This window comes from Lepisosteus platostomus, chromosome 19, assembly GCF_059453375.1.
Source record: "Lepisosteus platostomus isolate fLepPlt1 chromosome 19, fLepPlt1.hap1, whole genome shotgun sequence".
NCBI classification, from domain to species: Eukaryota; Metazoa; Chordata; class Actinopteri; order Semionotiformes; family Lepisosteidae; genus Lepisosteus; species Lepisosteus platostomus.
In genome coordinates, this window is record NC_142629.1 from 6,984,871 (window position 1) to 7,012,370 (window position 27,500).

A 27,500-nucleotide genomic window follows, 5' to 3' on the forward strand; every position below is an offset into this window, starting at 1 on the left:
GAGCGCGCTGTGCACAAGGGTTCGTGGACAATTAAGCGTGATTTTCATATGAAAAGTATGTGCTGGGGGGGTCGTGCACGGCTTTAATTTGTAAAGAAGTTTTGCAGAGAAAAAAATCTTCCCAATTTGGGCAAAGACTCGTATAAGAGTTCGTTGTTTCCGTTTCACGGTCTTCGGAATACAGTAATGGCGATGAACTTTTTTACTTAACACTAGCATAACACGTTTAAAGGATACGGCGTGCATACGTTAAGAGGTGAAGCAAAAATAGGATTTTTTACATAATGACAGTTTTTCAGTCGCAATATCTAAGATCAGCCAACTATTCAAAGAACTTATTTTAATGTCATTGCCCAGAAAACGATTTTAGATCAAATATTGGCTATTGATTTTTTTGTACTTGCTGCAGCTAATTGATTGTTGTTAATCCCCCCCTTTAGACTATATAATAAAACAAAAACTGGTGAGAGTACAAAAGATACACAGTGCAATGCCAGACACGAAAAAATACATTGTTTCTAAGTGTCAGCTCACCCTGGGGTGACAGTGCTATCCTCATTGCAACAGACTACACCAGCCTGGGTATCCAACATGCACATATATAGCTTTGGGTGTAATAGCCAGCCTGGTTTCACATGTCTCTGTCAAGGAACAGGTGCTTTCATATACTGTACATATATATGCTACACGCCTGTCAGCAGACTCATGTGCAAGAGATTTGTGTTACCAACAGAGAATACTGTATCTTGGGACATGTACAGAAACCACTGGTAACTATCAAAGCCTAAACCTATGCTGTGACTGTCAGCTGGCATTCAGAAATGTTTCCAACTTGCGGAACCAGATGACTTAATGAACTTGAATTAGGCATGCCCAAGATAGAACTTCCAGAGATATAAAAGTTATGTGCAACACATATTATAAACATTCTTTACACATATTGTATAAATACACTGGATTCCCTAGAAACTAGGCTTCCGAGTTTGGGAAGAACATGTTCTGAATGTGATCACCACATATCCCAGTGGAATAGATTTCTGCTGGAGTTTATTTAACATTTTTTCCACAATATTCTGGAACCCTTTTAGAATATATCTGATTCAAGATGACTTGTACAATGCTGGGGAGCTTCTGGGGATATATATTATATATTTTGTTTACAGGTTACAGTTTGATTAGAGGCTCAAAAGGAAAGTTCAGAATTAACTCGGAAAAACAAGGCTCAATTTTCCCATCTCAAGAGCGAACATTCAGGTACAGGCCCAGTGTCTTTGCAAGGCTCTTTGAGATAGAAGCCTGATAAGACTGAAATCGGTCAAACATGAAAGAAATGACGAAACAGATGATGCACACAATTCCCCACATTACAGCTTAGCCTCATATCATAGTAAGGAGTGTATACAAATGCTGTTCCCAACTTCTGTGGCATCAAGTGCAAAGGCTAATATTAGAGACAAGTTTAAATCATGAATGAATTTTATATGGCAATTTTTAAAGTATTTAAAATTGGTTGAAATAAAATAAACTCCTTGTTTCACTTTGGCAGAAGGCTGATAAGCACACTCCAGCACGCAGCACCTAAATACTGGAGATTTCCAGACATGATCTTCTTTGCAAATAAAATATTGATTCTATCCATAGAATAATCTTCTTATCTACAGTGTTCACGCGACCATAAATTATTGCACACTTTAAAGTCCTTGTCACAGACGGTCTGTCTTCAACAGCCAGGCCATCAGTTAGAGAAGATTCTGCAGCAGTCCTTGAACAGAAGGGGTGCACTTCCCTGGGGTCACTGGACTTCCCATCATTTATTGAGAGACAAGGTATGCAATCCTTTCGCTGCTGCTGCTGCTGCGGTCACCGCTTCTTTAGCTAAAGAGAGGAACATCAAGCAACAGTTATGTTCAAATAGACAGCACTCTTCCAAATCACATCACTGATCTGGGCACTGCACAACACAGCATGCTGCTCAGTTACTTCCTGCTGAGCAGAAAATCTTAGCCAACAGAAAGCCAGCAGTCTGACACTCCAATGCAATATTATTTGGAGATGTGATGGATTTCGGTTTGGCTGCATGGCCGGAGAAGTCCCTCTGCCACCTGGCTCACCTTTCCTCTCGTCCTCTTTCTTCCTGGCTGCGTCCTCTCGCTGTTTCCGGATGATGGCGAGCCGGGCCAGGTCGGCCTTGGCTTGCTCCGTTTTCCCCGCTAAGTGCATTTTCATATATCTCTCCTTCGCTTTCTGCTTCTCGATTTCTTCTCTGTTAAGAGCACCGACAACAACAACAACAACAACAAAAAAAGGGCCCAGTCACTGTGATCATCGGTAAAAAAACTAGGGTGAGCCTTACTTTGACTGTTACTATTGCCATTACAACTCCAGCAACTTCCAAGAATTATCTCAGAACGTCTTTTTGCTAAAGTTCAAAATTGAGCAGACATGACATAGGTGACTTCAATAGGCTAATAAACATCTATCATCAGCAGGATGTCTACTGTAAAAAACCACAGGCTACTGGCTTCTATAGCCACCACTGGAAGTAACACAAGCTGTGCATCTGTGACGCGTTTCACAAAAGTCTGCATTGCTATCTCAGACAGTCAGAACAAGTGCCTGTTCACTCGTTTCTGACCCCTAGACGCCACATGTCATCCAAGCTCTTACCGCAAATGTTCAATGGGGCACACACTTGTGAATCACTTACCGATATTCATCAGGATGATATATTTAACTAATGATAATAATTCCTTACACTTATATAGCGCTTTTCTGGACACTCCACTCAAAGCGATTTACAGGTAATGGGGACTCCCCTCCACTACCAACAGTGTGCAGCCCCCACCTGGATGACGCGTTGGCAGCCATAGGGCGCCGGTACGCTCCCTAAACACCAGCTATCAGTGGGGAGGAGAGCAGAGTGATGAAGCCAATTCAGAGATGGGGATTATTAGGAGGCCATGATTGGTAAAGGCCAATGGGAAATTTGGTCAGGATGCTAGGATAACACCTACTATTTTTGAGAAACACCCTGGGATTTTGTAATGAGCACAGTAGGCCAGGATCTCGGTTTTACATCTCATCCAAAGGACACAGCCATTTTACAGTATAGTGTAGAACAGACCATGAGCATGCCCTGCTGGCCCCACTAACACCACTTCCAGCAGCAACCTTAGTTTTTCCCACGAGGTCTCCCATCCAGGTACTGGCCAGGCTGACACCTGCTGAGCTTCAGCTTCAGATTTTAAGACTATATCTATCACCTTAAAACTCAACTATATCTATATTAAACTTTGGACTGATTACCAAAGAGGACTTGGCCTCACAGCAAATAACAGTGCGCTGACATTGGGCGAGACATCAACATGACTGCCACACAGGCTTTGTTTTCTTCATCAGTGGGGCCTATTGCTTCCTTCCTTTGTTTCTCTTCTTGATTTTCAGCCATCTGGATATTCAAAAGGTTAAATCACCTCAAAATGGTGCCCAATTGTCTATATCACAATTACAAAATGATCCATTCTGACAACTGCTGTTATTTTAGTCTATCTCCTTTCCTAGGCAATAAGGATACAAGTTGTACGCTTCTATAGAGACGGCTCTTACCGTTCTCTTCGGGATAGTTGCTTGGGCTGCTCAAGCTCCAGCTGAGTCACTTTCTTTACTTTCTGTACTACTCGATTCGGGTTCTCGATTTCTATCAAGCCCTCCACACCTCTTCTCTTCTGCAGAAGAAAGGAAAAAGAGTAGCTCTTATAGGTCCGTGCCTTGCCCATATATATGGTTTACTTTAATATGCTGTTCAGCTTGATAATTAGCGCCGACTACCTGGCTGCCTTCGTCTTCGCTGTCTTCGGAATCAGACTCAGGGAGCTTTTCTTCCACATGGCTGTCACTTACTGTTGCCCCCTCTTCCTCATCCTAAAAACATTTGAATGGTAAAGGAAGGTTCAGGTCAAGGAAGGCTAAGCACAAGCACATAAGTTAAAATGACTTTAGTCTGCTCTTCTTTGGATAAAGGACTACATTTAATTTTGCAAGTCTCACAATTATTTAAATCTTCTATTTAAAGGTGACGAATTTATCACAACTCCAGTAAAACCAGTTTTTTTTTCCCTTTAGTTTAAGCTTTTAAAATGTTAAGGTTGCTTCGAGAACAGTTTTATGACCTTCCTTTAGCGTTTGCTTTCTGAGAGATTTGCACGCTTATTAAGCTCACCTTTTGCAAAGGCTGACATCCAATCTTCAAATCACAGGGGTGAATTCACAGTGAGGAATGTTACAGAGCGTTGCGTTAGCCTTCTTGGTTCTGTGACTTGTGATTGGGAAGAAAGAGTGCCACCTACTGGGCTCACAGCCACTGGGCTCAAACCGCAGCAACCAGTTCTCCTAAATCTAATGTTACTGGACATTTATTTTTGGTGGGCGTTGGCTTTGAAATCTTTTGAGATGAGGATTCCAAATGATTTTCACAAGAATATTTATTCTTGAAGAGTTTACAAAAAAGATGGTAAAAGGGTGAAGAGCACCCAAAATGAAACTGAAGGAAAATGAATAATAGTTGTGTCAGAGTTAAAATACCCAACTATACGAACTGCTTATCTCTTGAACGTGACAGGGAGATCTTACACAGGAAAAAAGACGAGAGAAAAACGATAAATGACGACCGAAAGCAGATCCAACTCCCATTATTTAAATGTTATTTGGACTGACATTTTGGTCTGTTGTAACATCGCCTTATTCATGGGTGAGTTCATATTTTATTTCACAAACTAAAACGAAAGTTGAAACCTGCAGCTCTACAAATCCCCACCTTCCGTTTCTCTTTCTCAGCTTTCATCTGAGCGTCTATCTCTTCGGGGCTAGTGTAGGTCCTCATGCGTCCCTTATGGCTTCCCTTTTTACCTAGAAAAGGTGAAAAGAAGAGGAAAAATCAAAATAAAACGATTCTGTGATCTACTGATGCTCCTGAATGTACCATCACTGTATTACTCCGGTCTCAGAACCTGGCATTTTTAAGTAACTAATGCTTTCAGGTAACCATGGACAGCTGGAAGGCAATTATGACAAATCCAGACATCACATTCATAAATACATTGCTCTGTCTTTAAGGAGAAATCTTACTTCTTACTTTGCCTTCCACGTCCAGCAGGATTTTACATGTAGCTGCTAGTGTATTAAATGTTTGACAGCTGACACGGACTTAAGATTTAAGTTATAACAGTTCCTCACCTCCTTTTGGCATTCTGACTCGCTTAAATTACAAATCCAAATGTAAGTTTTAAAAAGAACCGACTAAGAAATCGAAACTGCTTCTTACGCCACCCCTGCCTGAGAAACTCGTCATACGAAGACCTCTTCATTTAGCTGTCTATGTATCTTCCTCGTACGTTGTAAAAAGCAATAATATCGTGGAACTATTACGGGAAAAAACGAGTACATAGGTCACTTACATTATTTGTTTTGCACATTAAATAACCAATACATGACAAACACGTTTCCCTTTTAAAAGTAATATTAAAAATGGGTTACTAATTTCTCAGGCATTGGACAGGTGGACAAACATGATGCAATATCGTTGAGTCTAGTAGCAATATCTTTTTTAAAGCGTTTTGTATCTCCCTGTCATGTAAAAGATCAAACAAACTTAAGAATACATAGAATGTATTATGAAGCAGAAAATAAAATGTTCAATAATCAATCGCACGTTTTTTTCAAATGTGTTAATTGTAAAATACTTGTAAATGTCGCGTCCATTTTGTAAGACGGGATGTTGTCATGGTGAAAAGGGTCCCCTTCATTCGTGTGTGACGTCATTAGTAAGAGACAAAAAGACCAGTACAATAAACGAAGGTTCCGGAGGCGAGTAAATTAGCAAGGAAAGCGATTGTGGAGAGACGTGATAGTGTTTCACAAGATGCCTAAAGTGAAGAGGAGCAGAAAACCACCTCCAGACGGATGGGAACTCATTGAGCCCACTCTAGATGAGTTGGACCAGAAAATGAGGGAAGGTGAGGGGACAACGTATGAAAATTGACTCGCGGCGGAGTGGTGCAAGGGAAACATTCCTGTCGAGCACGGGAAATAAAACTTTGGTTTACCAGACATAACCATTCTTGCTTTCTTTAACACTTAACCACGCGTGTTGGCAATATTAGTGTTGTTGTTGTTTGTGTTGCTGTATGAGGAAGTTGTTTAGTCATTTGTCTTATTACGAATATTGTAACAACCCCTTTCCAAACACTCAGCAGTTTTGCTTTTAGAAATGTTTAGGCACGAAAGTACCAACGCACTCTTAAATACCACTGTGAGTCACAACTAAATTATTCATACCTCACCTGTTCACGTCTTTCCAAATGGATTATTTGAGGTTGACCTCGCAAATGAGCTGAATTGTGGCTCTCCAGGAGCAGGATTGGAAATCTCGCTGCAGTGCAAAGGACCGTACAGTCCACGTCTATCAATGAGCACATTAACGTAAAAGAAACTGGTATTCTAGAACAAGAAGATAAATCAAAGGAATATAATGAGTTAAAGAAACCTTTTTTTGTCATTTGGGACCCTGACCGCCTTTTTCTTAACCTTTTTATTAACTTTTTTTCCAGCTGAAACGGAGCCCCATGAGGGGAAGAGAAAGGTGGAATCGCTGTGGCCTATTTTCAGACTCCACCATCAGCGAAGTCGCTACATCTTTGACCTGTTCTACAAAAGAAAGGCTATAAGCAGAGGTAGGTCTATTCATCTGGCATTCTTAATGAACGCCAGTACTCAAAAATGAGAAAGGTGATGTAATGTGTGGTGAATTTTAAGATGCATTTTGTGTATGAAAAATATTTTCTCAAAAGTAATTCTGTACTTGAGGGACATTATTTATTAGGGACATGGCGATGAGACTCTTATGACTTTTGAATCAGAAGAAGCCACCACTTAGATTTTAGGATGTTTAGACTTCGTAAGGTCCAGTAACTTAATTGAATGCTATTTAACCTCACAGAGCTCTATGAGTATTGTATCAAGGAGGGATATGCTGACAAAAATTTGATTGCAAAATGGAAGAAGCAAGGTTACGAAAACCTGTGCTGTCTGCGCTGTATCCAGATCCGAGATACTAACTTTGGAACCAACTGCATTTGCAGAGTGCCGAAAAGCAAGCTGGAAGTGGTGAGTGTTTTGTTTGTAATGTTTGCTCATGTAACAACCTGGTGACCAATTTGTTCCTTGATTTTATCTTGACAAATCTTTTGATGTGGGCTATTTATGCTTTGTAAGCTATTTGTTAAGGAAAGTAATGAGGTTTCTCAACATTATTCATACATTTATGGGTTTGTATTTGTTCGTTTGGCAATTAGCTAATGCGGACTTAAACAAGCGTGCTTGAAGCGATAATTTAACATGGTGCTTTTAGCATGCTTAATTATTGGAAATGTAGAGTGGGATTATGTGCAATAATAAAAGACATTAAAAAATTATAAATGGTTTTTCCATAGGGACGGATTATTGAATGCACTCACTGTGGATGCAGGGGATGCTCTGGATGAAGTTGTTGCTTGTGCAGAAAATGGATGGATATTAGGGCTTACATGAACCTAGATTCCTGTGCTTTTAGAAATACTGGACTATACTTGGATTAATACTCTTCCCACTTGAGGATCTGTAGTGTACACTGTGATGATTGTGCTATACCTTCTGCTCATGTTAAATTAGGTGCTGTATTACCAACCACTGTCATTGCTGTACACTGTCAAGTGTGTTTTTTATAAGTGCATCTTTGTTATCTTAATAAACCTATGCTACGATGAGACGGAAATCCAGTCTTTATTAGCAGAAATTTAGATTAATCAAAATGGTCATATTATGATTCAAGTTATATTAAATATGGACTATTCATTACAAATGCAGTGAATGTAGTATAAAAATGTATAAGTGTGGTATTCTGTCTTGCTTCTCACGACACCAAGTTTTAGGTTCTATACTGTAGTTCATGAGCAGTCAAATGAGACAACCAAAGAACTTAGGTGCTTGTTTATGTACTGCATACAAAAAGAAATGTTCTGCACTATAGACACTGATACAAAGCATTTAACAAGTTTTAAATAGAAAATCACTGCTGTTGCTATTACAATACATTATAATTACTACACTTCTCTTTTAATTCCACTTCTATTCACAAGAAGTAAACATGATTATTAATACTAAATCTGAACTGATTACATCAATTTTGTTAAACTCCTAATTTGTGGCTTTGGGGTCTTCTCCACTGTTGGCCTGCTCCACTTCCACTTGCTTTGTTGGAGTTTTAAACTTCTCCCATGGGTGTGGAGTCTCTTGGGCAGGCACAGATTTCAACCAGTGGTTATAGTAACCACGGAACCCATCGATCTTTTCCAGGTAAGTGTTTTTTGATTTGTACTGAAAAGAAAAATAGAGAAAGACAGGTCTTCATTAAGCTATGCAGAACATGAAACAACCATAGCTACCCTGGTTTAAAACTAATATTTACTCGATTATGTTGTGAAAGACTTTTCCCAACTTCATAATATTGCTAATTTCAGTTAACATCTTTCCCAATCTAATGCATCCTTTTGCCTTTTCCAAATTTGATTATGGTAATGTAGTCTTTTCTGGTATATCCAAATATTCTGAATATGCTGCAGCTTAAGACCTTAGCTGCAAGGATGTTAACTAAAATGCCTGAGCATATGTCCCCAGTGGATTTTAGAACCGTCAAAATAGTGCTGCTCTCCTTTAAAGGCTCCATCTGTTAGTTAACTCCTAGTTACATTAGAGATAACTCCATATACGCTTTTTGGACTCTCGCCTTCTTTCAGGTCACAATAGAAAGCTCTGAATACTTCAAGATTGTACTTTGTTGTTCACAATACCAGATAAAGAACTGAATTTGAGCTGAACAGGAATATGAAAATATTATGAAGGTTTCCATAGGAGGCATATAAAGACACTGGAGTTAACTGCTGGATAAGAGAAAAACTACAACTTGCCTTATCGAAGTTTGGGGGGTACTGAGCTGCAAACTCCAGCTGCCTGATGATGACCTCATTAGGGGCAACCTTGTTGTGCTTCATATGTCTGAGAATCTCTGTGAGGTACACATAGTCCAAACGCTTCGCAGCACTGTTGAGCAGGGCACTGTATACATGGGCATTTGGATTGACGCCACATGTCTGTATGTGATGGGGAAAAAAATAGAATACAGTAATGCAAGCTTAATTTTGTTAAATTTATAACCAGACAATATTGGTATAATATCACTCAATCTACAGTAATTCTAAACTTGGTTGTGTTATGTCACATTTTAAGACCTGTTGGTTTTAAATCTGCCACAAATTCCACCAACTCCTCCATTCTTGTGAAAAATTTAATTTAATTCTAACAAAGACTGGAACTCATAGATTTGCTGGAAGAGAGTTTATTCTACTGCGGAGCGTTCCATCACCACACTGGAGCTGGTCCGGACTTTCTGATTAAGATGGAAACGTGCCACATTCGTGCACACCAATACAACTACAGACAGCAACAATTTTCCTTTAAGGTCACACATCCACTTACTGTGAGACCAGACCCAGCTTTTCATAGCTTAGCTTTAGAACACTCTATAATAATTCCTTCAATTTATACAGTGCTTTATTATCACAGAGGAATCCATAGCACTTTATACAAAGATGGGGCCCCATTTTTCTCAACCCATTTGGCAGTGGCTGCCCCACTACACAGCAGATCATGAGTGAAAGGGAGAAATCGCTTCACCAAACGAATTAAGAGGGACTTTATCTTGGCCAGACAGTGCAAAATCATGTTTAATATCATGTCCTAGAAAGATCTGAGCTTCAAGGTGGCAAACCTGCTGAGAGCACACTGTTTTGCTACTGCAGAATGTTAATATTGTCAGGGATCCCAGTAAGGTCAGTGTTGGGTCTACTTTAGTAATATGCATGGCTGTTTTTCTTACCTGCATATCAGACAACAACTGCAGGCCGTCTTTCTGGGTCCTGCAAGCTATAGCCAGGTTACAGAAAGTATGAGTATTAGCTTCCAGAGCTCTCTCAGACACAACAGATAACAGAGCCTGAAAGAAAAGAAAATAATTTTAAGAGTTAGAGAAGACCGCATTGAATTATGCCACTTAACACAATGCAGCACAGTACAATGCAGACTCCTCTTTACCTTGGCTCCTTCTAGATCACCCAGTTTCGCCTTTTTCCGAACCCAAGTGTTGAAGAATAAAATGTCTGGTTTTAATCCATGTTCTTCAAAGATGGACAGCAAGCTGGATTCTGACTGGCTTCCAGATTCCACGATGTCAGCTAACAAAGTCAGAGTTCTGATGTCAGGTTTCAGTCCGTGGCCTTTCATCTTGCTAAGAAAACCTTCCATGTTGCCCATCAAGGCCAGCCTGTCAGAAGCACTCCTGACAGACCCAAGGGAAATAATATTTGTGTAATCAATTCTCAGGTCAAGTAGGTTCGGTAGACTCTCACTGGTCACTGAAGACAGGAGGGAAGTAGATTCAATGGGAGTAACATGGTTTCTGTTCACAGGCACCAAGTCTGAAAATACATCTTGGTTCAAGTACTTCTGATTCGGGTTAAGGTCATTTTCCATCACTGGCTTGTCTAACATTTCCTCGTTTAAATGAGCAGTTACATTTCCAACCTGCAGCGATTCCTCTCCCCTCCTAGTACTTGCTTCCAGAAAAAGCTGGCTTTCGAGAGCATCAACATCTAGGGTTGCTGCACATGTCCACTCCTTTCCATTTTTCACCTTCTGACCTCTTCGTCCTCTCGTGACCTTTGGGGTTACTGCCTCTTCATTACTCAGCAGTACACGGGAAGCCACTGAGGAGTCCCCTATCCCACAATCCCGAGCAGCACGAAGTAGTAGGTTGTAGCTGTGAGAATTAGGTTCTATCCCTACTTTTAGCATCTGACGCCAAACCTGTGGAGCAGAGTACAAGAAAATGTGAGACCATTTAGCAACACCATTAAAATGGTTTAATTAAATGTACAGCTTTTAGCATAATGGTGCACAACAATCTAGGAAGTACAGTGCTACCCCAGAGAGACTAAAAAAATGATAGTTTTAAATTTAGAGAATGTTAATATTCTTTAAATTGTACATATCATTCATATCATGTAATTAATCCATTAATAACTCATAAAAGAGCTTTACTATGAATAGTCTGTACAATATAGAAATTGTTGTGAAGTTGCTTTTGCAACAAGAAGCTAGGATATTACTTTTGTGATCCGTTTCACATGGGATAGAGCAGTTTGTTGAGATGATCAAATGGAAGTCATTCTCTCTCACCTGCAGTGCAAACCTAAATCCATGCTCTTTATCTTTGAGGCAGCCCATAAGCAGGAAGTTGAAGGTTTCTTGTGTGATCGCATGGCCTTTTTGAACTATCTCCTACAAAGACAACAAATAATATTTCTCGAAGCAGAATAAACTTGTGCCTGACACACTACCAATAACAGCTCTAACCCTAACTGCATCCCTAACTTCACCAAAGATTCAACCTTAGCCTTGGCTACAAATTTAGTCCTAACATTAGAGACAAAACCATCTCCAACTTAAATTCTTCAGCTGAGTTTGGTTTAATGACAAGGCAATGTGCATTGCTTTTGGTAAAGATCAGTTTTGGCCTGACTTCCTGCCAAGTACTACACTATTCTATGAGGGGAAAAAAGCCTTCTAACAAGAGCATACACCCCAAATGGCAGACCTGGTACCTTGAACACGTGGAAGCAGGCCCTGAGATCAGAGCACAGAGCATGGGTCTTAAGCAGGGCATGGTAGGTGATGAGGTTGAGTGGAATGTTCTTCCTCTTCAGCTCGTGCTGGAGCTTGAGGGCTTGCTGTAGCCCAGAATCCTTCCAGGGAGACTCAGCACAGGCATTGAACAAAGCAGTGTAGGTGGCATCTGTGGGCACCAGGCCTCGCTTCTTCATCTGCACACAAAGACAGACGTGCATTTACAGAACTCGCATGGCACCACTCTTCCATAGGTATACTAGACTCCAAAATTAAAGAGGCTGTGCAGTCATCTGGTTTTTCTTCCTCTTAGAGCCCTTAAATAGTCATTTTTTCATTCTAACAGTTTTGCCAGATGTAGGCTACTGATGATTTTAAAATATGCAACTTTCCTTACACACAACCCTTCAGGCGGAGCAGTGGCTCTGTGGCTAAGGATCTGTGCCTGTGACTAGAAGGTTGCCGGTTCAAATCCCGCAGCCGGCAGAGGAATCCTACTCTGTTGGGCCCCTGAGCAAGGCCCTTAACCCCAACTGCTCCAGGGGCGCTGTATAATGGCTGACCCTGAGCTCTGACCCCAAGCTTCTCTCCCTGTCTGTGTCTCATACAAGAAATTGTATAGGGCTAATAAAGCAACATTATCATTATTATTATACACTAAATATTTGGATTTCAAAATGCAATTCTACTACACTTTATTTAGTGTGGATTTCCACAGTGGAAGAATTTATGGGCATACATTCTAGGGCAGAGTCAAATCTCAACAAGTCGGCAAGCTGGACAAGGGTGGAGCTTTTTCACACCCCCTTAACTTACATCATTGTAGAGTTTAAAAGCCTTTTTGAGGTAGCCCACTCGGCCGCAGCCCCCAATCAGCACGGTGTAGTTGTACTCCTCCGGCTCGAGGCGCTCAGCTTTCAGCATCTGCGTCTCAAACATGTCCAGAGCCTCAGCAAGCTGCAGGATGAGGAGAGAAGAGACCGAATCCTCTTCAGAACAAACCAGGGATTTTCTTTTCCAGACGCACACGACACCAAAACACTGGCGCTTGAGAATCAGGATTAGCATATTTTACAAGAGTTTTTTTTCCTCATAATTATAACCATTATACACAGTCTTTTTCATACTTTAAGCAGTGCTGAAACGCGAACAGTGTAAAACCAGCTCTGGGGACAGGAGTAAATTCATGTGCACACCGAAATAACCTACAGAGTTTGAGACTGCATTCTTTTTAAATCCAGACTGAGAAGCAAAACGACAAATCCGTCTTACCTTGTTCTGCTTCAGGAGCTTCTTACACTGAAGAAAGTACCAGTAAGTGGTGTTTCTCTGCACTGGTCTGGACACCACCTCCTCTTCCTCCTCAGCCCGACTTGCATCTCTGTACTTCAGATCCAGCAGCTCTGGCGACATTTTACGGAAAACTTTCCGGGATCCATAGGATTTGGCAAGAGACCCAAAATCCTTCTCAGCTTGGTCAGACCCCTCTAGTTCCCCACATGTGGGCACTGGGTCACTAGTGCTCTCAGACATCGGCGCAGTGTTCTGTGTCACCTTAGCACTGTGACAATTCTTCAGGGAGGATGAAACACTGACATTTCTTGACTGTGCAGCCCTGCCTGTCCCCAAAGAATATGTCCTTAAGTGGGGAAGGCGGCCTCCTGGAACCTCTTTACAGGTCAGAACAGACAAGGCAGGGGGGGTACTTAGATATTTTGAAATAGAATGAAGACCCGCATTGCAGTGGTTTCTGAAGCACATCAAGGACAGAAGCTTAGACATTCTTAACGTCGGACAAATACACTGAAAGAGAAAAGAAACTATTAGTTATTACCTTACTAAAAAATGTTATCATCGGAGTGTCGAGGTAATAACATGCTGTTCCATTTTAATTGCGTTTTGTGTAAATTAAATACATGAAGTACTGTTCATATGAATACCATATATACTGCTATATCTCTGTGCATACAAAGAATACAATGTCCTTTAAATCCTTCCAAACAAAAATTCGAAAACCATATAAAACTAGACTGTCACAAAGCGGTCGAGTTCAGCAAAGCAACGTGGCTGTCAAGCGATATAAGAATACTTTTCTGTGCTCAGAGATGTGGTGCGTTTTGAAAATAAATATTTCGAATTACTTTAAACCGTACTATCTTTTATTCCACAACGTTACAAGCAGGACCCATTTAAAGCAAACTCCGAAATCCAGTGTGATTTAAGTATTACAAGCCTCTCAAAGACAACAGCAAATTTAAAAGAGACAGTTAAGAAGGAACTAGGTCTTAAGCATCATATGAAAAACCATTACCTTTGATAAATCTTAGTGCATTTCAGTGTTCCTCTGTCGAGCCCTTCAGATCCTGAGTGTAACAACTAGAAATAGACATAAATACAGCAACCACCATCCACACGAGACAAGGACCTGAAGATCACGGGTAAGGACTACAAAAAGACTCCCGAAATGTCGATATATCGACACACGACAACATTTGATACTTGTATTAATAATTAAACCTAGATGATATTATCATTTTCTCTTATTTTTAAATATCTCTCTCTCCTGTTATGTGAAATATCTGTGAAAATATTAATATCCGTGTTATTCAGAATAAAAAAAACTAAATTATGTTATTTATATAAATAGTGTAATTCATAGGGTAGTTCGATTCCATAACGCAATCAACTCACATGAAACGAGTTACAATTTAAAGCTGTTATTTGCGCTTCTGCGCAGGGATCGATTAGCCAGGTCTATAGCTAGGTCAGAGTTCAGAGTTCAGGTCCGGGGTGTTTCGGCGATAGCGAGGCAGCGAATCGGGAAAGGGTGAAGAGAGCTGTGTTTTATATTTGTGTTTTGTCTTATTTCGCGTTTTAATTTTCCGATTGTTTTATTTATTAGTTTTTCACCCCAGTGGTTCGTTCTTCACCACGGATCAAAGATGCAGGAGTTGATCGCCACGGTAGATCATATTAAATTTGATCTGGAGATTGCCGTTGAGCAGCAGCTGGGAGCTCAACCTCTGCCTTTCCCGGGCATGGACAGTGAGTTTGAACTACGGATACTTCCTCGGCGTCTCTGGTCCAGTCCAGAAAGGAATTAAAAAGGATTGCAGGCTGCTACTAACTCTTATTCCCTTGCCAGACAACACAGTGTAATAGTATGGGCAAAGTGTACTTTTAAATGGATTAAGAGTATATTCAGCTTTTCAATAAAGAGTATTTAAACTCTAATGTTTAATTGTTTATGATTTTCCCTAGAAAAGAAACCCTTCCCGTGCCACGATTTGTAAATGTAGAATTGAAGTAAAGATTGCAAGCTAACAGTCTCAAGTTTTTATAAATAAATACATTTTATACAATAAACGGAAACGATAATGGTGAAGCCCGTTCCCCTCTATTATACTGGACGAACAATACAGCGGCTATTACATTTTAATTTAAAATGGATATTTTTGATACTCTGGCTAATCGAGCAGGGTAATAGCATCAGCTTGTTGTATTTCGCCTTCAGAGTCCGGTGCCGCTGTGTGCGAGTTCTTCCTGAAAGCTGCCTGTTTAAAAGGTAAAGACACTCACGCCTTCGTCACATTTATTCACAAGACTTTCCTAACATTGACGAGGTCGATTTTTTTGTTTAAGGGGAAATGTTGATGTTGGGGAAGAATTCTTTCACAAGATTCCTAACTTGTTAATGTTGGGGAAGGGCGCCTTCGCGATCATTTTTTTTTTAAACGTGCAGAAGGTTCCTGGAGACCTGTTGTCATTTTTGTCCTGAAGGTGGGATGTGCCCTTTCCGGCACATCAGCGGAGAGAAGACGGTGGTCTGCAAACACTGGCTGAGAGGGCTCTGCAAGAAGGGGGACCAGTGCGAGTTCCTGCACGAGTATGACATGACTAAGATGCCCGAGTGCTATTTCTACTCCAAATTCGGTAGGTGCCCTGCGCTAGCTAGCGTAGACTGAGCTTTGTAATGCTTGCATTGTGGGGTCTTCTTGTTTAAAGACCTGTATTGGAGGAGCAGGGTTCATTTCAGTTAAAATAATACAAGGACCAGATCTCCGGGCGGTTGACAGGGGCGAGAGGTGTGCTATATGAGGTTCGAGTAGGGAGCTGCAAAGGAAAAGGTAAAAGTTTATTCCATGCTGAAAACAGACGTTTCGGCCGCGAAGCCCTCGTCAGGTGTGCTATATATTTGTTATTTTCACTTTAACAGTGTATTGATCCACTTAAGAAGAAATAATATACCTGTTCCTGCAAGCCAGCCTTGTATGGGATGTAATCTCTGTATGTGTGAGAGAGATGAAGCAAGTTCTTACTTTGCTTGCTTCCCTTTAGACTCCCTCTTAAAAACATCAGATCTGCTTATTGTACGGTCCACGTGAGCAGAGGTAACACACCATTAATGCTTTGAAAACAAAACATCAATGTATGTAAATATAATAAAGGCAAGAATGATTTCCTTCGCTGGAGAGTCTTTGCTGGTTAAACACTACTATAACAATAAGAAACAATAAGAAAACACAGTTAGTGTAAAGTTGTACTTAAAATGATCAGTTAATAGTGAGCAGTGTATATTATTAACCCAGGGAAGCTAACTGTAAATGCACCAGGGACAAGATGTGCAGCGTCTTTGGTTCAGCAGTGACTGAGCTCTCTGGGACTGTAAATCCTTTGGTGCTTGCAGGAGAGTGCAGTAATAAGGAATGCCCATTCCTGCACATTGACCCTGAATCAAAGATTAAAGACTGCCCCTGGTATGACCGAGGATTCTGCAAGCACGGTAAGTATTTTTTTTAAAAACAACACTCTAAACTACTAGACGTTAACCATGAGAAAGAGACTTGACGTTTCACCCAAGCTGGATTTTGAAGTAACATTTATTGGTTCAGCCACTTTAAGTCAGAAAGGGATATGTTGACGAGCAAGTTCCAAACTGTACAAAACTGAACCTCTGTAACAATTACTGAACTGCTTGCTAGTCTTGTCAACCATGTCTTCCATCTGACCACTTTACTGTGTTAGTGTCTTGGATTCTTTGGATTTGAGTTGCTCATATTCATTGTAGGCATAAACTTGTCACCTGGACAGACTGGCTGAAGCTGGGAGACACATGTAGCCATGTGGCTCAGAGACTATCAATGGGATTCCTTCTGCAGTCACAGAATTCTCCTGTTGAAATACCCTTGTGCTCATCATGTGGTCATTCATTCGCAGGTCCCCAATGTAGACACAGACACACTCGGAGAGTCATCTGTGTCAACTACCTGGTTGGCTTCTGTCCAGACGGACCCAACTGTAAATTCATGCAGTGAGTACAGACCATTTTTAACAACAGTATTGATCTGGTGTCACAGCTCAGCAAATTGAAATGTGGGAAGGTAAGATAAGATAAGATCACTTCATTAGCCCTATACAATTTCTTGCATTAGGAATTTGTCTTTTCACATACCCCAGCTTGCTCTCCATGAGACACACAGACAGGCAGAGAAGCTTGGGGTCGGAGTGCAGGGTCAGCCATTTATACGGCGGCCCTGGAGCAGTTGGGGTTCACGGCCTTGCTCAGGGGCCCAATGGAGTAGGATTCTTCTGCCGGCTGCGGGATTTGAACCGGCAACCTCCCAGTGCAGATCCTTAGCCACAGAGCCACCGCTCCGCCCCTGGTGATGCCCACTGTGTCTCATTAACATGTTGGTATGTCCATTCACAGAAGTTACAGACATGATCAAATACACATTTCCAATTTTACACATTAGCAAACTGATCCTTAAATCGGTATTCGACCTCTGAAACAGCTGTTTAATTGTACTTTATTACCAAGAATATATTACCAAGAAGTGATTTCAGCTTCTTGGTAATATATTCTTAAATGAATATTTGAACTCTCTTATGATTAAGTGTTAGAAATGTTTGTCAAACTGTACATATTTGACTGAAATTTTCATACATTTTGATTAAACACAACACTGTACATTCTAGCAAGTGTTAATGGTCGTAAAACTTCAATATTCCTTGAGGTAAGTTGGGTAGGGTTGAAATTACCCAGAAATCACAGATCGGTTGGATTGATGTACCTGTCATGTAAAAGTTAGAAATGGTTGCCAAACATTAACGGTCTCGCACTGTCTGAAGAATAGTAAAATATTGTGCCTCTTTGAATTATTTCTAGCTATGGGAAACAAACAGATTGTGTCATAGTCTCTTATTTCTTGATTCATAGTCCCCGTTTTGAGTTACCTATGGGAACTTCAGACCAGCCACCATTACCACAGCAACAACAGACACAGCAAAAGGTATGGAACCTGAAAATAGTTGGTTACCACTGCTCTGGTGTTTGTCTGGCTTTTATTCATGTACAAGGAAAGATGAGGCTTAGCAATTGTTTTAAACCGGAATTACGCTGTGCTATTCTATGTTAAGACCTGAGGTTTTACATTTTTCAGTAAGCTAACCAGTAAGCTTTTAAATTGTTTTAGATTTTAAATTCTTTTATGTTACTTGAAAATGTGTGCTGAAAATCTGCAGTGCATGATCTGAGAAATTTTGAAAATAAAACATTGAATATAAAACGCTACATAGTAGTATTATTCGATATTGACTTTCTCTAACCAGCAAAACATTCAACCCATGAATCAGAGGTCTTCATCGTTGATCCAGTTAACCAACACCAGTTCGAACTCCAACCACCAGAGGGCGCCACAGGTTATTGGGGTGATGCAGTCCCACAATAACGCAACTGGCAACAGGGGGCCGCGGCCTCTAGATCAAGTCACATGTTACAAGGTATTTACCTTCCTTACAAAATTCTCTTCCCCATCGAAGCAGACTTGAGTTTCTACTGCTGTCACGTCTCGCATATTTATAGTCACAGACGAGGTTTTATAGAAATTGACAGACGTTCTGTCAAAATCCACCATGAACCAAGGATCATTTTCACAGTGTAAACTGTCATCCAGCCTATTTGTAAAATTTCTATTTAATTTGACCTAATAACTAATAATAAAATAAAAAGATTAGCCAGGGTGCACCCATTGCTTGCCAGGTTAATCTCTGGCTGGCCTACAACTCTGTGCTGGATAAGCTGTTTAGAAAATGGATCAAATGAAAAAATAAAAATCCTGTGGTTCGCTAGGACCAAAATTGGTCACTCACCTAATGCATTTTTTAACCCCAGACAGACTGTGAGACTTATTTCAGGCTGGGTTATTTCAGGCTCGGTTTGAAGCAGCAGGAATACAAATGGAAGAATGAATCAAGCTATTGATATTTGATTCAAAACCCCAGACCATCCATAGGTGTAATTATTTTTACTCACAAATTTCTCAGCAGTGGACACTGCTGTGCTGTTGTACTTCCAATATCTGAACCAGATCCCAAACTGTATGCCTGAAGAACCACCAAGAGCCTGTTTTCCCATATCTTCCTATATCACTGCAGCATTTCACTGGTGTCAGAGTGAGTGTTGTGAGTTTAGTGTAACCAGCCTCATGAATGATTCCCCTTTTAGAGCACCTTGACACAGTGCCGCTCATTGATGACAACAGTATGGAGACAGAAGGCTAATACAGAGCAGAAGGAATGTCACACACACTTTATTCAGATTACCCAATGAAAGGAAAGCTTTGAATGATGAGCTGTGTGCTGCCATTTCACTGATAAATGATTAGAGATGACAAGCTGGATGAAAATCATGGGAGCAGTCGTGCTATTCTGATCATGGCTGTCCCTATTGTATCTGGCAGGATAGAATCTCCCCATGAAGGGAAATTGGGTCTGGGCGATTAGAATTCCTGTTTAAATCAGTGTTAGACTGAGAGCTTGTCAGCAAAGAAGAGGACTTCATCAGATCCTTTAGTCGTCAGGTTAATATGGGGCACTTTTCTTTTCTGGCCATTAGTCTGATAATCATTCAAAGCTTCCATTGGGGGAAAAATGCAGCATCTGTCCCTTCTTAGACTGAAAATGAGTCTACCATAAGAGCTGGTCACAAAGCTTGCATTAAAGCTTGCACCTCTTCTGATCGTAGCCAGTTTGATTAGGTTTTTTTTATTTCAATGTATTTATGTATTTTTGGAACTTGGTCAATTTTAGTAGTATTTCCAGTAATAGTAAGCCTTGATTCTCTGGACTCTGGCTATTCTCCAAATATCTTGTCCACAGGCAGCATACAAGACAGTGCCGATTACTTGTTTTCTTTCTCTCTTACCAAATGGAGCACGGCTGTACTGTATTCTCGGTTCATGCTTGCTTGCTAGTTGTTGTATTTTTGTGGTGGAAAAAACAAAAACACATTTCGCCCCCAAAGGATAAGACAGCTTGATCTGAACTGAATTCTTTCCCTGCCTTGTCCACAGTGCGGCGAGAAAGGCCACTACGCTAACAGATGTACGAAAGGGCACCTGGCGTTCCTGAGTGGACAGTAGTTCTCCTCATCACTTGCACACAGACGGCAAGCTCACAGGGAAGCTGGAGTGGCTCTTTCACCCACATAAATAGCAGTTTAGGACGAGTGCCAGGGGCTCTGTGACACTCTTGTTCATTTAAGTGGCAAGGCACACACTGAGGAAGTCCATTTGACTTGTCATATTCACTGTGTCCTTTTTAATGGAGATAGCTGATGTACAGCCTTCCACCAAGAGCTGCATTTTGAAATTGTTCTGTCAATGTTGCTGTAGACCTGAAGCCTAGTGCTGGCTTCCCTTTTCTCATGTGGAATGAGGGGAATAATTAAGACAACTGTGTGACCACTTAAGTTCATGTATTTGGATTTTCAATGAAAATGTACCTCTGTCCCCAAGGCATAAAACTTGCAGTAAGCAAGGCGCTCCGGAACTTCATTAAAACAACTCTCAATTGTGTAAAAGATGTATGAACACAAAATGAGCCCAACATTCTCTGTTATTTTCCTTTGACGGGATGAAGTTGTAATTATGAATTCTACTGCATGTGGCATATTGAGGCATATGACAGGGTGGTAAAGGCAGGTGTAACAGAAGTATGTATTTTTTTATGTACAGGTAAAGACAGAAGCCGCCCAAAAACACCTAGTCATTTTGATTTATGTCGGAGTTTTTGTATTTTTTTATAGTAGGATGTTAAAAATACTTTGTTAAATAATTATGAGAAAAACTGCTTTGTGCAATTTTGTTTTTTTTTTGTTCTTTTAATTTAACCCACAAACTCCAATGGGTTCAGACAGGATGAATTACCTCCACTGAATGAAGATCCCAGAATGCTGCTGGTTGCTGTGCACGCCAGCTCTATAGGACCAGCCCTAGGGCAAATTTACAAGGATATGCTATATCATTTTTTTCCCTTCATGCTGCATTACAGTACTTGAAGGCAAAGCTCTTTTGGAAAATCAAAGTCTTTAAGTAATCTCGCTTAATTTCTTTGCATTTTTTTTTGTTAGAAATTACTTATCCAGTTAAATTAAGGGGGCATAATGTGTACACCCAGAATGGACTTGAGCCAAAATGCTGTGGTTAACACCTGTAGTACTAAAATAGGCTATGCAATCTTTAATAACCAAGTAGACAGAAATTCAGTTTAACATCTCATCTGAACAACAGCACCTCCTACTGTACAACACTGCCATATTAACACGTTTAGAAATTGCCCAGAAGGAAGTGTGCCACCTTCTGGCACACAAGCACCACTTACTCCCAAGTTTTCCTTGGGCTAAAGATTGGGTAAACATATCAGGTACTTAAAATCTCCATCCATTTTCTAACCACTTTATCCAGTACAGGGTTGCAGGGGATCCAGAGCCTATCCCGGCAAGCACTGTGTGCAAGGCAGGACACTCCCTGCATGGGACATCAGTCTATCCCAGGGACTGGAACTAATCTAGTGTTATTTTTAACCCCTTGCACACTTCTGCCTTTTAAAGTTCAGTTCATTTTTTTCACAACACTTTTGCTTCAAATCAAAGAATGGAAAAACACCCAAATAGATTGAGATTTTTCCTTCCTGCTAAACATCAAGCATGTACCACTCAACTCAATGAACATTAGCCATTTTTAAGTCACCATGTGGAAAGTTAAAATCATTGCACTTTCCTCTGTAACATAATATTTTCTTTTGTCTGGTGCTGCTTACTACAGTTGATTCAGCAGGGCTGTACTTATCCTGATGGATATACCCGTAAGTGTCACTGAGTTAGTCAATTGTTTTTAAATGGTTTTTGGGAAGTTTTGTAATAAAGATAAGTGTCATTAGAGGTGTGTTTTATTACCCGTGTAAAAATATTATACATTACTCCTAAAACCTGGAACAAAAATTCCACAACACATTAAATTACAATTTTATTGTTTCTTGGTCACATAGTTCACTTTGTACACAATACATAAAGTATGGTTTTTAGCACTGCTTTGATAAATGCCCTCTCAACCTGAGCAGCCAACAGTAACTCAGTAGAGGAGTTTTCAGTGGTACTTCCTCCAGCGGTCATGCTCTTCAAAAGAGAAAAGGGGGCAGAGAAATCAGATGGAACACTTATTCATAGAAAAACACTGAATGGTTTGGTAAAGGTCTAAGATCTTGTGGTATATCTGAAATATATACATGTACGTACACATGGAATAAAATAAACTACTCCAAATAAGCCCCTTCTCAACAGGTCCTGTAATTGACAATTATTTTGCAAATGTGTTCACTTGGGGATCTTCACTGTACAGTATTGAGCTGCTCAGTGCAAAAAATGTGGGTTACGGTGTCTGAAGTAATCCATTTGATATTGTCATTAAATATAATAAACTGAAGCATTAAGAAATCATTTTCAACGATCGGAATCCCATTTATGGAATATTCTGCAAGGACACACTAACTGCATGACTGCACTGATTAGCCTCTGGAAGAGTCCCTGCTGTCAGCTCTGATATGTCCTGCAGATGTATGCCATACTGATTTGTGACTAGATGAAAAACAAAATAATACATTTACAGAAACCTGTAATATATACATCCCTAACTCTGTTCCTGAGCAATTTAATTGAATTAATATTACTGCTCTTCATATATTGCTTCACGACAAAAGTGAATAATGTTCGTCTATAGTCTAAATAAACCAACAGAAAAAGTCAACTTACTAATATGATCGTATTCCCAGACATAGCTCAGGAAGACGTAACCTGCCAGGATCATGGCCACACCACCAATGCCCCCCTTCCTGACATTGATGTACTTGTTTTGGAACCTGTCATGCCCTGCAGTTACAAAAGCAACATTTTGCACTCAGCAGAGGAGAATCAAGAAGAGCAAACGTGAAGCAGGTTTAGGAACTGTTCAATGATCTGTTCATTAGTCAACCCAAGGTCAAGATGAAGGCTTTCACTGTGATGCCCCATTAACTAATACGTTTGATTGAAAAGAGAAGCCAAACGGCTTCTAGTTTGTAATCTGTGTGTTTGTTTTCCCTGCTTCAGGCCTCAGAAAGTGGGCTGTGAAGTGGAAAGTGTGTTGTCATTCACCAAAATAAATGCCCATGACATTTCCCAATCTTTTTAAATAATTTAGTGTTGGTTACAGATCAAAGTGACATTGTGGCCTAACAGGATATTAATTTTGTTCTCACAATTATGAATCAATATCAACAGTTATAAAGTTAGCAGAAATACTATGTCCACTAGTTCAGGCATAACATTTTTTAAACTCTTATATACTGTAGCCAGAAAAGCTATTTGAGTGGAGACATACCTTTAAGTTGCACTTGGGTGCATGTATTTGCAGAAATAGTTCTTATGGAAATAAGTACTTTTAGATTACATTTGGGTTTGGAAAAATTGTGATGGGATGGGTAAGATAATTGTCAGAGATTGTTTACTTAGCCCCATTTTCACTTTTTGTTGTGCAAGCCCCTATTTTTTGTATTTGCTGTTGTATTGTTTCCAAATAAAAAGGGACGTATGGTGACAAGCTTTACAATTCAACTGTGTCAATCACAGGTTTTCCATCCATTAGCTTTCAAATACTGCTGTGCTGTGTAAGTGACAACATAGTGGTATTTATAAGGCTGGAAATGAAGCAAAACAAGTGTCACTTGGAACAAAAGCCCTAGATAGTTTTGGGACCACAGCTGATACAAGACACATGTACTTCTATAAACATCACAAAATATCATTTTTAATTTGGAGCACAAGAGTTCTGCAGACTTGACAAGCCTTTGGTATCTTTACAGTGTTATCATTTAGACCACTGCCTGTGCCCTCTGTCCGAGCACAGGCCGAGACCTACAGAACAAACTTCTGTGGTTGACTGGTTTCTGGCTATGTCATTCCCAGCGCACAATCAACTGAATGCCACTGGAACAGGGTATGTGCCACTGGAACTGGTTGACCAGTTTATCTTAAGCTTCTTCCTGTCTAGTACAATGGATGTAAAGGTGAATTAGAGTGAATAAGAATTAGTAATTCTGATTAGGCAGAAATATAACTGATGATAAAGGAACAGAAATCGTCAGCCAAAAAAAAAATTATGTTACGAAATGGATCTGCCGAGCCTGGGACACATACCTCTACGGATAGCAGACAGGATTCCATTAGGAGTGAAATCCCGAGTGGCAGCCCAGGCTGGAAGCTCTCCCAGCTTAACGTCCATCAGCCTCTTCTCCGAGAGCGGCACTGAAAGGCAAAGACCACTGTGGTCTCGAACTCACTTCTAGTATGGTTACACTCAAAACAGAGCATCGTAATTCCATAACTGAAGGAATGTACCTACAAATGCTTAAAAAGTACTTTACCCACTTTGTTTTAAGTGATACGATCAAGGGAATTGTGTATATACATACACCCATATCATCCAGTGACAATAAGTAGCTTAAAGAACTCAAGTTGGAACAAAGTTTAGAAGGCACTGTTGGCCATCCTGCTTTTAGGTCCCTGGTGTTAAAGAGCTCAATGTCTGTGTATCTGTGATTAGAAGCAAAACTTGAGGTTACAATATGCCTCTAGTCTGACATTAGAGAACTTCTATGGCTTACTGTGAGCCTCACTTGAAAGTTGGCTTTGGAAAATGCTTTTAATTTCAAAGCTGAAAAATGTATTGCAGTTCATCTACAGGACAAACAGTATTATTGAACATTTAAACCTTTCATCTTTAAAACTGCAGTCCGGATGCCGTCGGTGTGCTCTTAACATAAAATTCATGTTTGAGACGGCCTGAAAAAAAACCAAATCTAATCTCTATATAACGTTAAATTTAATTGAAAAAAACACGGGTGTTTCAAATCCCAAAATATGTTTGCGGGAAGACAAACATCAAACATAATAAAATATGAAATTACTTTGCGTTTTCGATGCATACTGATACCAGTAATACGGTAGCTACAAATATTTCGTAAAAACATTTTCTGACGTTTTTAACGTAACAAGGGTGAAATTTAGTTGCGCTGTGTCCTACTATTCTGTAACACATTATATCCACATGTTACTATATGCAGCTGTATGCGCCAATGCGTGCATCCCGGCCTTTCAAATGGGCATTAAAACGAAGACGAGCGAAGTCCTTGACTTGACTCGGAAGACAACAGGTTCCGACAGGGCCTCGCATTTGGAGCAGCATTTATATGCTACTACGTCAAAAATTCGTTCAGCAACATTATCCAAGTGCATGTTATCTTTACTACGGCGATACAGACAAAATACTAAACAAAAAATAGCATACATTCCATTTTATGAATGGCAAACACACAGCCTTACCAAGCCTGTCAGCCATCTTGATCAACCGTGACTTTGACGCGGAGAATTCTGGGAGTACGGTGCCGGTTGGAGGCATGCTGGGAATAAGGTCTACATCAGTTGAACTATGCTGATTGAGACAACCATGTCTAGAAGGTCCAACAATTGATGTCTGTTGTTTTAATTATTTTTTTTTTATAACGAGATTATATTCATTCCTAAAACAGGCCTGATTTTCTTGCAGGACAATTTCGAAGTTTTGTTTCTCTCCTTCAGTTTTCCAAAAACATTTTTTAGTGAGAAAACGAAAATACAAGTTACAAATCTGGTTGTTCACAACTGAACCAAACAAAACGTAGATTGTTGGTATTACGTTATAGTCTGTACTTCCCAAAACACATTTCTTGTGCTTATTGTTAATTTATTGTTTATAAATGATAAATGAGTTTCTTATTTTTTCTCAGTCAAATTTAAGAACATAACAGAACAAGGTGAAAAGAGAATATCTTGCAATAATATCTATACACGACGAGGTTTTCCAGCTGTTAACCGTCTCTCTTCACATATGTGTCTGTTCTGTTTAAAAATCGAGGTGGGTTCTGCTGAAGCGCAAGTAATTAGATGTCCGTCCGAGACTTGCTTTTGGCATTGACCGCCGTCGATCGATCGAGCTGATTTTCTGCTGTGTCAGACCCACACTCTGATTCACTGATCTCCTTGAATATATAATTTATATATCTGTCGAGCCTTGTGTTGCTCAATACGTCAAAAGATTTTAATCTGATTTTACATTATGCTACCTAATTCACCGGGTGCTTTGTTTTGTGTTAATCGGTTCTCGCATTGGTGTGAGCACAGACAAAATTTCATAACGTAAAATGTATTCCTTAACGCTTCACTGAATTAACTGGAAACATCTTAAAGGAAACCTCAAAATTTCTCAACTCATATCCTTAAGGGTTAGCGAATTAACGTGGTTTCACTGACATTTTTATTCTTCCAATGCATAAAGAAGACGCTGCGCTTTACTGTGGGTATATATGAGTGATTACTATGAAATATGGTGTCCGGATTAGGTTGTTGGTTCATGAGACCAGCAATGGAGATCATGGAATTTCTAACAAGTTAAAAGAGGTGCGATTCATAATAGGAGAGACTTGGCATACGAACCCCAAACACCACAACAGTAAAATTTACTGTAATATTTAATAATCACCACTCTTTTAAGATTTAAAAGTGAACTTGAAAACAATTGCAAAGTGCGCACCCAGTTGCAAAGAAAGTGAAAATTGTCTTTGTCGATAAAGAAAAGCTGACACAGGTCATTGCCCACAAGATCTATGGCATGAACAAAACAAAACAAAAATCAAAGCTCTGGATTTTAAAATCACCAGAATATGTTGTTTTAAGATCAGATCACTTTATTGGCCATATACAATTTAGGAATTAGTCTTTTTTCACATACCCCAGCTTGCTCTCCATGAGACACACAGATAGGGAGAAAGAGGCTTGGGGTCAGAGGGCAGGGTCAAACATTTAATTTATACAGCACCCCTGGAGTAACTGGGGTTCAGGGCCTTGCTCAGGGGCCCAACAGAGTAGGATTCCTCTGCCAGCTGTGGGATTTGAACTGGTAACCTTTAAGCCACAGGGACAGATCCTTAGCCACAGTCCCACCACATTTTGTTAGTAGCAGGAGTATCATTATTATTTGTTAAAATAGTAACAACAATCGCAGCAGAAAACCTACATTTGGTTAATGGCATGCTACTGTTACCTTTCTAATGTATCATTTCATTTTCAGAATCAAACTGTGTCCGGGATTAAATTTAGAGCAATTTTAGGAGTCACCGCTTTTCACAATACAGTTTTATATATTTAAGAAGCAAATTACTATAATTTTTAGGCTTCTCAAAAATATTACAATGCACGTATTGTAGTACAGCAGTTTGTGTCAAAGCTGTTATTTAGTAGTTAACTCCTGTTAGTTCCAACCCTGTGCATATACACTGTTGAAAGTTGTGAATACAATGACATGTTTACTCTGGTTCTC

At 40.0% G+C, this 27,500-nt stretch overlaps 5 protein-coding genes across 8 annotated transcripts; 2 read left to right on the forward strand and 3 right to left on the reverse strand.

The window, feature by feature from the left end:
* Positions 1-1,030: 1,030 nt before the first annotated feature.
* Positions 1,031-5,803, reverse strand: pdap1b (pdgfa associated protein 1b). Of its 2 annotated transcripts, none has more exons than XM_088613390.1 (6): positions 5,739-5,803; positions 4,814-4,905; positions 3,829-3,921; positions 3,607-3,725; positions 2,112-2,263; positions 1,031-1,875 (listed from the first exon to the last, which is right to left on the reverse strand). In XM_088613390.1, exons 1-6 carry the CDS (start codon positions 5,755-5,757, stop codon positions 1,808-1,810), a joined length of 543 nt encoding a protein of 180 aa, XP_088469516.1. In that variant the 5' UTR covers positions 5,758-5,803; the 3' UTR covers positions 1,031-1,807. The 2 variants fall into 2 exon arrangements, with proteins under 2 accessions (XP_088469516.1, XP_088469517.1); XM_088613391.1 differs by lacking the exon at positions 5,739-5,803 and adding an exon at positions 5,233-5,650.
* On the forward strand, positions 5,804-7,799 carry bud31 (BUD31 spliceosome associated protein). Its single transcript, XM_088613392.1, has 4 exons — positions 5,804-6,011; positions 6,606-6,728; positions 6,995-7,161; positions 7,488-7,799. Exons 1-4 carry the CDS (start codon positions 5,918-5,920, stop codon positions 7,536-7,538), a joined length of 435 nt encoding a protein of 144 aa, XP_088469518.1. The 5' UTR covers positions 5,804-5,917; the 3' UTR covers positions 7,539-7,799.
* A 208-nt stretch (positions 7,800-8,007) lies between these two features.
* ptcd1 (pentatricopeptide repeat domain 1) lies at positions 8,008-14,487 on the reverse strand. Its single transcript, XM_088613374.1, has 9 exons — positions 14,084-14,487; positions 13,045-13,575; positions 12,589-12,729; positions 11,751-11,969; positions 11,326-11,427; positions 10,183-10,953; positions 9,968-10,084; positions 9,000-9,182; positions 8,008-8,409 (listed from the first exon to the last, which is right to left on the reverse strand). Exons 2-9 carry the CDS (start codon positions 13,552-13,554, stop codon positions 8,230-8,232), a joined length of 2,223 nt encoding a protein of 740 aa, XP_088469500.1. The 5' UTR covers positions 13,555-13,575; positions 14,084-14,487; the 3' UTR covers positions 8,008-8,229.
* A 74-nt stretch (positions 14,488-14,561) lies between these two features.
* On the forward strand, positions 14,562-21,989 carry cpsf4 (cleavage and polyadenylation specific factor 4). Of its 2 annotated transcripts, none has more exons than XM_088613386.1 (8): positions 14,562-14,817; positions 15,287-15,337; positions 15,553-15,705; positions 16,460-16,555; positions 16,990-17,083; positions 17,993-18,065; positions 18,385-18,555; positions 20,127-21,989. In XM_088613386.1, exons 1-8 carry the CDS (start codon positions 14,715-14,717, stop codon positions 20,193-20,195), a joined length of 810 nt encoding a protein of 269 aa, XP_088469512.1. In that variant the 5' UTR covers positions 14,562-14,714; the 3' UTR covers positions 20,196-21,989. The 2 variants fall into 2 exon arrangements, with proteins under 2 accessions (XP_088469512.1, XP_088469515.1); XM_088613389.1 differs by having other exon boundaries at positions 18,409-18,555.
* A 77-nt stretch (positions 21,990-22,066) lies between these two features.
* atp5mf (ATP synthase membrane subunit f) lies at positions 22,067-25,625 on the reverse strand. Of its 2 annotated transcripts, none has more exons than XM_088613393.1 (4): positions 25,469-25,625; positions 24,284-24,391; positions 22,862-22,978; positions 22,067-22,228 (listed from the first exon to the last, which is right to left on the reverse strand). In XM_088613393.1, the coding sequence occupies exons 1-4, from the start codon at positions 25,542-25,544 to the stop codon at positions 22,200-22,202; spliced, it is 330 nt and encodes a 109-aa protein (XP_088469519.1). In that variant the 5' UTR covers positions 25,545-25,625; the 3' UTR covers positions 22,067-22,199. The 2 variants fall into 2 exon arrangements, with proteins under 2 accessions (XP_088469519.1, XP_088469520.1); XM_088613394.1 differs by lacking the exon at positions 25,469-25,625 and adding an exon at positions 25,434-25,456.
* Positions 25,626-27,500: the final 1,875 nt, after the last annotated feature.

What these genes read in the sequence shown, in the direction of transcription:
- pdap1b (XM_088613390.1), bottom strand. An exon ending in CTGAGAAAGAGAAACGGAAG is followed by an intron (nt 3,922 to 4,813) that starts GTGGGGATTTGT and finishes AAATGTTTTTAG; the next exon opens with GATGAGGAAGAGGGGGCAAC. An exon ending in GAAAGAGGACGAGAGGAAAG is followed by an intron (nt 1,876 to 2,111) that starts GTGAGCCAGGTG and finishes TCCTCTCTTTAG; the next exon opens with CTAAAGAAGCGGTGACCGCA.
- bud31 (XM_088613392.1), top strand. Translation starts at nt 5,918, where the DNA reads ATGCCTAAAGTGAAGAGGAGCAGAAAACCACCTCCAGACGGATGGGAA. An exon ending in GGACCAGAAAATGAGGGAAG is followed by an intron (nt 6,012 to 6,605) that starts GTGAGGGGACAA and finishes CTTTTTTTCCAG; the next exon opens with CTGAAACGGAGCCCCATGAG. An exon ending in AAGAAAGGCTATAAGCAGAG is followed by an intron (nt 6,729 to 6,994) that starts GTAGGTCTATTC and finishes TTAACCTCACAG; the next exon opens with AGCTCTATGAGTATTGTATC.
- ptcd1 (XM_088613374.1), bottom strand. Translation starts at nt 13,554, where the DNA reads ATGTCTAAGCTTCTGTCCTTGATGTGCTTCAGAAACCACTGCAATGCG. An exon ending in GATTTAGGTTTGCACTGCAG is followed by an intron (nt 10,954 to 11,325) that starts GTGAGAGAGAAT and finishes TCTGCTCCACAG; the next exon opens with GTTTGGCGTCAGATGCTAAA. An exon ending in AGTTGTTGTCTGATATGCAG is followed by an intron (nt 9,183 to 9,967) that starts GTAAGAAAAACA and finishes CATCACATACAG; the next exon opens with ACATGTGGCGTCAATCCAAA.
- cpsf4 (XM_088613386.1), top strand. Translation starts at nt 14,715, where the DNA reads ATGCAGGAGTTGATCGCCACGGTAGATCATATTAAATTTGATCTGGAG. An exon ending in CCGAGGATTCTGCAAGCACG is followed by an intron (nt 16,556 to 16,989) that starts GTAAGTATTTTT and finishes ATTCATTCGCAG; the next exon opens with GTCCCCAATGTAGACACAGA. An exon ending in CCCAACTGTAAATTCATGCA is followed by an intron (nt 17,084 to 17,992) that starts GTGAGTACAGAC and finishes CTTGATTCATAG; the next exon opens with TCCCCGTTTTGAGTTACCTA.
- atp5mf (XM_088613393.1), bottom strand. Translation starts at nt 25,544, where the DNA reads ATGCCTCCAACCGGCACCGTACTCCCAGAATTCTCCGCGTCAAAGTCA. An exon ending in CAAGATGGCTGACAGGCTTG is followed by an intron (nt 24,392 to 25,468) that starts GTAAGGCTGTGT and finishes TTTGCCTTTCAG; the next exon opens with TGCCGCTCTCGGAGAAGAGG. An exon ending in CTGGGAATACGATCATATTA is followed by an intron (nt 22,229 to 22,861) that starts GTAAGTTGACTT and finishes TCTCTTTTGAAG; the next exon opens with AGCATGACCGCTGGAGGAAG.